The following is a 10,202-nucleotide window of genomic DNA, read 5'->3' as shown; positions in this document are numbered from 1 at the left end:
AACTCCAGGGTCCCATTTTCGTTTAGACCCTGGGTCCCCCGGCCCATCAGTCCGAGGCCCGGGCGGGGCTCTGGGCGGCCCGGGCTTTGCAGCTATTTTCGATTCCGGATTATTTCCCAAACACCAGGAGGAGTTCCTGCGCCTCCCCCAACCCCACTCCCGCCCCGGCCGCCTAACTCAGATCTCCCCCGCGCCTGCTGCTGCCCACCGCCGCCCCTACCCAATCAGCGAGCACAACTTCCCCCTCCGCTTCGGCTCGCGGATTGAACCCTCCTGACATATTTGGGGCCATTCTTCTCCTTTGTTGCTATTTTGCTCGCGACCCGCGGGTAATCCCAGCGCGGGAGGGGGGCGAGCATTGTCGTGCTGATGGACGGGCCCATTTGGCGGCTCCGCGCCCCCGGGAGGAGAGACACAAAGCCCAGGCACGTGCGCCTCCCCATAGAGGAGCAGCCGACCGTGAAGGGAGGCGGGGCCGGGCGTGTGCCTGGGCCGGGCGGGGCGGTGGCGCCGGGCGGGGCGGCGGCGAGGCGCGCGCGGGGGCCCCGCGCCCTCAGGTACATCTGCCGCACCTACCGGGCGACCCCCGAGTCCCGGCCCCCTCTTGGCCGCCGCGTCGCCCTCCCAACCCGACCGGGCGGAGGAGCTGCGGACGCGCTGATTGGCTCCGGGGGAAGCGGGAGGCGAGAACAATGGCCCCCTCCCCCAGTTAAAAGGGAGCGGCTCCCGGGCCCGGGGATAGGGACGCGCGTGCAGGGCGCAGAGCCGGGCCGAGCCGCCGCCGGCGCCACGCGAGTCTCGCCGCCGTCGCCGCCGCGCCCGGGCCATGGGCCGAGGGCACTGAGGGCCGCCGGGGCCGAGCGCGAAGGTGGGACCGAGCCAGCGCCTCGCTCTCGCCCTCGCGCCGCGCCAACATGCCCCGCGGCTTTCTGGTGAAGCGCAGCAAGAAGTCCACGCCCGTGTCCTACCGGGTCCGCGGCGGCGAGGACGGCGACCGCGCGCTGCTGCTCTCGCCGGGCTGCGGGGGCGCCCGCGCCTCGCCCCCGGCGCCGAGCCCCGGGCCGGGCCCTCTGCCGCCGCCGCCCGCCGAGCGCGCCCATGCGACGCTCGCCGCCGCGCTCGCCTGCGCGCCGGGCCCGCCGCCACCCCCGCCGGGGCCGCGGGCCGCGCACTTCGGCAACCCCGAGGCCGCGCACCCCGCGCCGCTCTACAGCCCCACGCGGCCCGTGAGCCGCGAGCACGAGAAGCACAAGTACTTCGAGCGCAGCTTCAACCTCGGCTCGCCCGTCTCGGCCGAGTCCTTCCCCACACCCGCCGCGCTGCTCGTTGGAGGCGGCGGCAGCGGCGGCGGGGCCAATGGCGCGGGCGGCGGCGGCACCTGCGGCGGCGACCCGCTGCTCTTCGCGCCCGCCGAGCTCAAGATGGGCACGGCGTTCTCGGCAGGCGCCGAGGCGGCCCGCGGCCCGGGGCCCGGCCCCCCGCTACCCCCCGCCGCCTCCCTGCGACCCCCAGGCAAGCGACCCGCGCCCCCCGCCGCCGCCGCCGAGCCGCCCGCCAAGGTAGCCAAGGCCCCAGGCGCCAAGAAGCCCAAAGCCATCCGCAAGCTGCACTTCGAGGACGAGGTGACCACGTCGCCCGTGCTGGGGCTCAAGATCAAGGAAGGCCCGGTGGAGGCGCCGCGGGGCCGCGCGGGAAGCGCGGCGCGGCCGCTGGGCGAGTTCATCTGCCAGCTCTGCAAGGAGGAGTACGCCGACCCGTTTGCGCTGGCGCAGCACAAGTGCTCGCGCATCGTGCGCGTGGAGTACCGCTGCCCCGAGTGCGCCAAGGTCTTCAGCTGCCCGGCCAACCTGGCCTCGCACCGCCGCTGGCACAAACCGCGGCCTGCGCCCGCCGCCGCCCGCGCGTCCGAGCCCGAAACCGTTGCCAGGGCTGAGGTGCGGGAGGCGACGGGCGGCGGCAGCGACCGCGACACGCCGAGCCCCGGCGGCGTGTCCGAGTCGGGCTCGGAGGACGGGCTCTACGAGTGCCACCACTGCGCCAAGAAGTTCCGCCGCCAGGCCTATCTGCGCAAGCACCTGCTGGCGCACCACCAGGCGCTGCAGGCCAAGGGCGCGCCGCCGGCGCCCCCCGCCGAGGACCTACTGGCCTTGTACCCCGGGCCCGACGAGAAGGCGCCCCAGGAGGCGGCCGGCGACGGCGAGGCGGCCGGCGTGCTGGGCCTGAGTGCGTCCGCCGAGTGCCACCTGTGCCCAGTGTGCGGGGAGACGTTCCCCAGCAAGGGCGCCCAGGAGCGCCACCTGCGCCTGCTGCACGCCGCCCAGGTGTTCCCCTGCAAGTACTGCCCGGCCACCTTCTACAGCTCGCCCGGCCTCACGCGGCACATCAACAAGTGCCACCCATCCGAGAACAGACAAGTGATCCTCCTGCAGGTGCCCGTGCGTCCGGCCTGCTAGAGCGCGCCCTCCACCCCGGCCCCCCGAACCGTGCCTTCGCTTGGAGACCCACGAAGAGAGCGCGCCCCGACCCCGCGTCCGCGCCGGGGGCACCCACCCCCGGTGAAAGTGTCGTCTCCGCTTCTCTCGGTGTAGCGTGACGGTAACCCCGATCCTCTCGTTGTGACTCCTTTTGGACCCCTCGCCCCCTTTGCGTTGTGTCCCTTTCCCCCCCATGGCGCAACAGGAGCCAATCTCTTTCTGTACAAGGGAGAAAAGCTGTACGCGTTTGTCTCGTGGTTGGAAGCCTCCCCTTGGAGGGGAGATGTTTTTCTTGCTAGTATTCTCTGTGCTCACGGTCTAGAAACGCGGTTTGCTCTCGCCTACCAATCTCTGCTCTCTATGTATGTAGCGTACGGGTTGTTTTGGGTGAATCTTGAGGAATAAATGCCTTTATATTTCACAGGCTGTAAATTGAACTTCCCACACGATTAGCTTTATTATGGCTTGTGAACTGCTGGAGTCTGGCTTTACCTTTTTGTATGTGAACAAATCAAATTGCTTAAAAAAGAGTTCTCTTTAGTCTAGCCACAAATGCCTTGAACTGTTGTCTGTTTGGGATTGTTTTTCGGGGGGAGGGAAGGGAATTTTCAGAAGATGCTGTAGAAACTGCCTCAATGTTTCACGTAAGACTTTTCGGTTTGATCATCTTTGTTGAGGTAGGACTATAATGAGTTCCCTCTAAATGTATATGTTGATTTATGAGTAATTGTTATTTATTCTTTATTTATTTATATTAATTATGAAGATTATCATATTATTTGATTGCAGGTTTTTTTTGGTGCGCTTCCCCCCCCCCCCCCGCCACTCTTGACATTTCACTGTGCATTTTAGAAGAGAGCCTTTTTCTAAGGGGATCTGTTAAAAGTTTTAACTTTTATACCTATCTGAGCGAATTACAGACAACCTACCATTTTATTCTGCTTGGAGCGCCCCCAGGGCCCTCGTACAAACGACAGCTCTTACTTTTAAATGCAATCTCTTTTCTACATACATTATTTTCTTAATTGTTAGCTATTTATAGAAAGCTTCAATAGAACTGTTTCAACTGTATAACTATTTACTATTCAAATAAAATATTTTCAAAGTCAAAGTAAGGTGGACTTATTTCTGCATCACGGGGTTTCCACAAGGATTTAAAATAGAGCTTCCAATGATTTCTTATATGTGTGTCTATTGTTTATTAAGAAAACCCACCACCGTCACTAGGATCGTGGGTTTTTAGAGCTGAGCCTGAGCTGCCAGATTCTCCCCTTCCGGCACTTCAAGGGTGTAGGCTCAGAACAGCTAAGCTGGAGCCAAAGGCTTGTTAGGGGTCCTTAGGAATGTACTGGAAGGTGGGGGTTAGAAGGGAAGCTGTGCAAACCTTTTCCAGAGAAATCTAGATAAACGTCCACACAAACCTATCCTTTTAACCAAGGGGATATAAGAACACCGCTTTAATTTAGCAGATCCTTCGTTTCCTGACAGTTTGGGGCTCAGTGTAACCGTAATTCCTCAAGTAAAATGGGTAATTTCTGATCCTTAGGTAACAACTAGGAGAAAGTAGAAACGATTTTATGGTCAGATTTTCAAAATAAGGGAAGCAGACCAATTCTCATTTGGATGCAAAAGAAGTTAAGCAACAGGGTTTGGGGTAAGGGCTCAGAAATAATTTTCCAATCAGGTAGCAGTCCATTTTGGGGGAAAAAACTGGAACACCATCTGTTTGGGGTATTAAATTTAATAACGGTAATTACACTGTTTTCCGTTATGTGTCACAAAGCTCTTTGAAGAACAATCCTGACACTCACCAGTTAATATTTTGAGTTGTTTTCCTCTGCCTTTGGAACACTTGATCACGGAGCCGAGCTAAACATCACAATTGTGCACGCCCTTCCCTTCCTGATGTGTGTTTGCTGCTTTTCTCCTGTGGCACACTAAATCTAAGATTTGCCCAGCAAAGGGATGTTAGAAATCTGTACAGTACGAGCTGCATTTCCAGAACGTGTAGCTGGCGTGATGGTGGGAAGGGCAGTACGTGCGAAACTGGGAAGGAAAATGTGACGAAAGCGATCGTTTTCAGATTTTGAACCTAAAGTTTTATGTGGGAAAGGGTTCACTAAAAGGCTCAGCTGTCAGGACGGTGGAGTATTCCTCCCTTTGTGAGGGCTTGAAATAGACTCAGTAACAATGAAGGAGCAGCCAGCACAGGTAAGTTGCCTCCAGGACGAACTGCCCCTCCTCTTATTGTTTGTATTATTTACCAGTTTGGAAAATACAAGAAGACAGAAGCTTGGTGCAGCACAACCTGAAAGCATGGGGACAAAGCCGTGTTTGTAACATCCTGAAAAGTTGGAATGAAACAAAGAAAAATTCAGATTTGTGGCCTGATGATTGCTCCCTCTAAGCAATAATGTGAGACTTTTCAAAGGTTCTCTCTGAATGACACCTCACAATAGAAGATCCTGCATCCCGAGGGTGAGCGTGTGCTCTATGCCAATGACAAGTATCCTTAAAAACCTGGCGGTTGGCCCGCAGGGATGTCGTCTTGGCATCTATGTTTGGCTTACTTTTTCTTGTCCAGAATCATAAATCAAAAACCCTAATGTCCATCTTCATCATGGTCAATAAGGTGTGGTTGTTTGCAAATGTGCTCTTTCATCCCCTGCGGAAATTTATCTCGATTGACCAAATATACCTTTTCTCAAAAAGAAACCAAAATTTCATTTACGTGAGATACTAAGTGAAATCATATAGTGAAGGGAGCACATTGAAGGTGACTAAAAAGTATAGAAGAAATAGAAAACCTTGGTCAGTTTGTTTCAAAGTAATGCAATGCGAGTCAGCAGAATATTCCACAGGAAAGAAATCAGATTCTCTCTCTCTTTTTTTCTCCCTCCCTGGCTAATAAGTTCCCAAGAGCTCCTATTATAAAATATCAAGTGGAAACGCACCCACCTTCTTCACAAGTGTGTAAAGGATGCGGCGGACTTGCCCCTGCGTCTGAGGCTGCTCCAGACTTGGATGCCCACGGGTGGAAACCGGCCACGCGGGGACGTGTTGCACAGAGTTCAGCCTGGGTAAGGGGGGCGGGGTCCGAGGCCTACCCTGGGGGGCGCTGTTCCTTCCGTGTAGCACCATCACTACAGGTGATCCCTGGGCCCTTTGACTTCATTCTGGGAGCCCAGGTCACACGGTGGAGGCAGCCGCGCCAGGGTGACTCGTGACCACGTGGAGCGAGGCCCAACCTGAACAGCTGTGCATGATGACAGCGTCGTGGTGCAGAGCAGAAGAAGGCTGGAGGCTGGCTGCACTCTGGCCCCTCGGTGGCACATGTAGGTATACTGGGGTGCCCTGCAGAGATCTGGGTGCACAAGGTTGGGCCGGGCAATGCCAGTCACCGGGCTCCTCTTGCCCAGCGTGTCTGCGCCCAGAGGCCACCGGTGAGGGGCCCGGTCCTCACGTGCCACCATTGCTCTGCAGGAGGCTCCCTGGGGCAGCCGTCTCCTTCCATCAGCCACCCCTCCATCTCCTTGGACTTCATTCCACAGCCATCCGCAACGTCTCCAAGACTAAGGAAGCAGAAGAATCTCTTAACAGTCCTATATGACATCATAGGAATTCTTCACCCGCCAGATATCTTGTGGAAGGGAAAGGTCTAGAAGCAGCTTGGGCAACTCCAGGACTTCCTGCAGGCCTGTCTCCTCATCTCTAAATCAGAGGGAATGAGCTTCTGGGAGACACGGTGAGACACTGGAGAGGACTTCCTAGACTGTGAGAGGAGAGGCAGTCGGGACGCCAAAGGGAGCAGGTAGGAGAAAAACTCCATCCGGGGAGTGTGTCCTATGGTGTTTAGGGGTAGTTATAAACCCACCGGCCTGGGGCAGGCAGGCTTTGAGCAGAACTTGCTATCTTTTTGCAGAAGGGACGTTTTGGTCTTGTGGAGAAGTTTTCTGGCAAATAGACCCTAGTGTAAGAGGTCAGATTGTCATCCACACGTACTGCGTGTGTGCCACCGAGGTAGCCTGTTACAGGACCAGGTTAAGTTACAGTCTTTTGGTGGCTCGGCTAGAGAAAGCTGTGTGTTTGGCAGTTAAAAGCCCATGCTGTGGGATTTAGAAAAGATCAAGCAAGGGACTGACTTGTAGAGAGAGACCCACGAGGTAGCGAAACGCGCCAGAGTGAGAGGATCAACTGAACAGCACCAAGCAAGGATGTTGGTTCCATTGGACCGCCAAGGTGGGACCAAGGCATGGAGTACAATATGGCGGTCCAGAGACAACTAGGATTCTAATCCTAAATCCTGGAAACATCCAAATCATGTTTTGGCAACATAACCCGAAAGTAAGAGCCTGAGAATCCCATCGAGTGGAGAAAGAAGCAGCCTAATCATCTCCAAGTTATACATATCTTAGTGTGAAGCTTAGTGTCTTTATGACTAACTGCAGCATCACACAGCCCATACTCACGGGGGAAAGGCTGGGATATGCATCACTCCTGCATTGTAATACGGCGACCGGCTCTATCAGGCCCGTCAGCATCCCAGAGAGCAGTTCGGATGTGAAGCCTGGTCACAGGACTCACAAGAATGTCCCCACCAAGTGGCCCTAGGAGAAAGAAGTGGTCCCAGACACCCAGATGAGAAGGCCACCCTCTGAAGGGCTGCTCCTCGTCCGGGCACTTTCTCCCATCCCCCCGGCCCCTCAGTCGACCAAGGCTCCCTGGTGAGGCCAGGGACCTTGAGTCCACAGGAAGAAGGGGCCAGAGAAGAGAGCACCCACCTGCCCAAGGATTTCCAGGAAGAGGGAAATCTTTTTTCACCAGGAGCACTAGGGAACTCCTGAGGTTGCTAAGGAAACCTAACGAATTTCCAGTGGATTCATCAGCATCTCCTTGCCTTGTGCAAACAACCAGCTACAGGTTTTGGTGTCATCAAGGCAATTTCCCACTCGAGAGGATTTTCTGAAGACAAATGCGTCCTGTTTCTCTGGACAGTTAGGAGGAACTGCAGGGGTAATTGCTACGAGCCAGACTGGGTCTCGAAAGGGACCGAGCCTGATGGGAGGTAGACAGACCTTCCTGGTGAAGGGGAACTGATTTCTCAGGGTTGAGTGAGAGAAACACCTTGGCTCCCACGTTGACCACTCCCCGCTGGTTTGGGGGCATCATGGAGGCCTGATAGGGTTCTTAGAATCACTGAACATTTTTGAGCCTCTGATTTGAAGTCAGTTACCATATTTTCACTGACCCAAATACACATCCCTTCATCTCTTAAACCCCAGCTGTCATCATTTGTCTGCGACACACTTTTTATTATTGCGGGCTTCTTCTATCGCATCTGGAAAGTGGAACGTTGAGGACAGGCATGCTTCCTTGGCAGCATATATGGTGAGCAGATGGCTTGTGGGGTAAACGTGTTCATATTTGCCTTGTTTGAAGATTTCTAGACTGTATGGTCTTCCTGGTGGAATTTCCACCCAAAGCATCAATAGCCATGTTTTTTTCTTCAGCTCATCGCACAAGCTCACACTCCTGAGATAAACGGGTCTTAGAATATTCTCCATATTGAAATGACACCTATACGTGTTTACCACCAGTCAGCGCTCATTCAAGAGCATGATGATGGAGACCCAGTGTTTCACACGTCATACTCACGCTGTGCATTTTCACCAACGTCTATAAGAAGCTTGTCCACACCACTTGCGTTCATGGTTCACCTGTAGTGCCTCCCTTTCATCAGAACCCAGGTGTTCACTGTTCCCTCCACTTGGCCTAAACCAGTAGACTGAGCATTGCCCCAGGGGAAACAGTAATGGCAGAAACTTCCCCCGGAATCCACCCCTCTCCTCCTTCACTCATCAAAGAAGGCCCTTGTATTTGAAGACAACATCTGCTCCGTCTGTTGTTCAGGATAGGAGCCTTGATGCAACGCCCCTTCTCAAACACCACAGCCAGGTGACGGTCACACCTGATGGTGACGGGATGGACCAAGTGAGCCAGGAGGTTATTGTCTGTGGGATCTGATAGGAGACAGAGGAGGCGTTAGGGCACGGAAGGCTTCACAGGACGCTCTTTCTACGGGAGAAAGAAAATTAGGCTAGAATTTCCTCTGAACACAAAGGACAGAAAAGCCTGGGGAACTTGGGCTGAAACACACGTGTACAATATTGTGGTTGAAAAGCTCGTAACACCAATGGATGGCCATTCTTTTCTACCGCGATCTGTCCTACTGTATTATGTAAGATGAGTCTTTACCATTTCAGAATACAGCTACAAAGGGGTTATTATTAGGTGATAGAAACCTACAGGAATAAGGTACATGAAAATGATGCAATTGAGAACTGTCAGGCATAAAAGGAGATGGACGAATCGCCTTCTCTGGGTGTCTAAATCTGAACAGAATCATCTTAGAGCTCATCAGATATTTTACACCACAAAGGAACATACTCTTTTTTCACTCATCTCTTGAAAAGAAGGCCTTTATTGATCCTTTAAACACTATTATTATCCTTGATATCTTCTTGAAGGTTTTCACATGAAAATTTTAAATCATTTTAGTGAAACACTTATTACATAATTAAGATTTCAGATTTGCATACCCAAAACTTTTTGCTCTGTTAACCACAGAGAAAATCATGAACTTTCCCCTTTGTATTTTCAAAATGTGATCATCGATATTAAAGAGAACCCAAAATATAATTAACCACATATTATACCATCTGGCCTTCTTTGTTCCAGCAACTGTGATTTTATCTTCTAAGTTTATACTGAGAATCCAGAATTATTGCCACCATTGCAGTATTTCACCATCTCTATCATTGTAACAGAAAAGGCTAAACCAGAGGTTGGCAAACTAAGGCCCATGGCCAGATCTAGCCCTGAGCCTGATTTTGTAAATAAAGTTTTATTGGAGCATAGCCACGCGCATTTACTTACTTACTGTCTATGGCTATTTTCATACCGAAGTGGCAGAAGTTAGTCATGAACGTAGAAATTATATGGCCCACAAAACCTAAAATATTTATTATTGGGCCCTTTGTAGAAAAAGTTTACCGAGCCTCAGGGCTAGACAATAAAATCGTGTGGTTTTATAGATCATGCAGATTTAAAGAAAATATCGTATAGATCGCCCACATTCCTGCCCTTGATGAGATGGAAACTTGGTCCTTAGGAAAACCTGTGCTTTTCTCAGTTGTGTGTTGAGTGCCATGCACTCCAGGACTCAGCACACATGCGCCTGAAAATTGCAAAACTGAGTCCTACGGATTTTCACAGGTGTTACCTTCTCAGGCACCATTTTCAAAGCCCTGATCATTTAAATGAGAATGTTAGCTAGGTAGGAGGCTGCTTCCAAATGGTGTTATTCATGCTGTTCGTCATGTCAGCTGCAGCGGCTCACAGAAATCTAAATGGAAGAAGCAGCGTCTCCTGGTTTGAACGTTGTTTTCTTCACCGCAACGGTGGCTGCATTTACCAAGTGAAATCGCAACTGTTCAGCTGAATCGTAAGAGATTGCCATTTTTATAGGTAAAGTGAAAAGTTTAATATCAGCAAGTTTGCATGGTTCTACCTAACCTTTCGAGGACTTTTGGTAACTATTAGCTTAACAATTGAATTCAAGAGAAGACAACTTTAATGCAGCATTGATCAGTTTTAAAATAATATGAATTCAAAAGCAAAAAGCACCTTTCTGACATCTCCCGACCTCATTCAATTGTGCAAATATTT

The 10,202-nt window shown here is 52.7% G+C and overlaps 1 protein-coding gene across 1 annotated transcript; it reads left to right on the top strand.

Moving 5' to 3' along the window:
- Positions 1-591: 591 nt before the first annotated feature.
- Positions 592-3,547, top strand: INSM1 (INSM transcriptional repressor 1). The gene has a single exon (XM_079945134.1). It carries the CDS (start codon positions 915-917, stop codon positions 2,451-2,453), a length of 1,539 nt encoding a protein of 512 aa, XP_079801260.1. The 5' UTR covers positions 592-914; the 3' UTR covers positions 2,454-3,547.
- The last annotated feature ends 6,655 nt before the right edge of the window (positions 3,548-10,202 follow it).

The sequence above is a fragment of the Stenella coeruleoalba genome, assembly GCF_951394435.1.
Source record: "Stenella coeruleoalba genome assembly, chromosome: 15".
Lineage (NCBI taxonomy): Eukaryota > Metazoa > Chordata > Mammalia > Artiodactyla > Delphinidae > Stenella > Stenella coeruleoalba.
The sequence above is the reverse complement of the archived record's forward strand: the minus strand, read 5'-3'. Positions and strand labels throughout refer to the sequence as shown.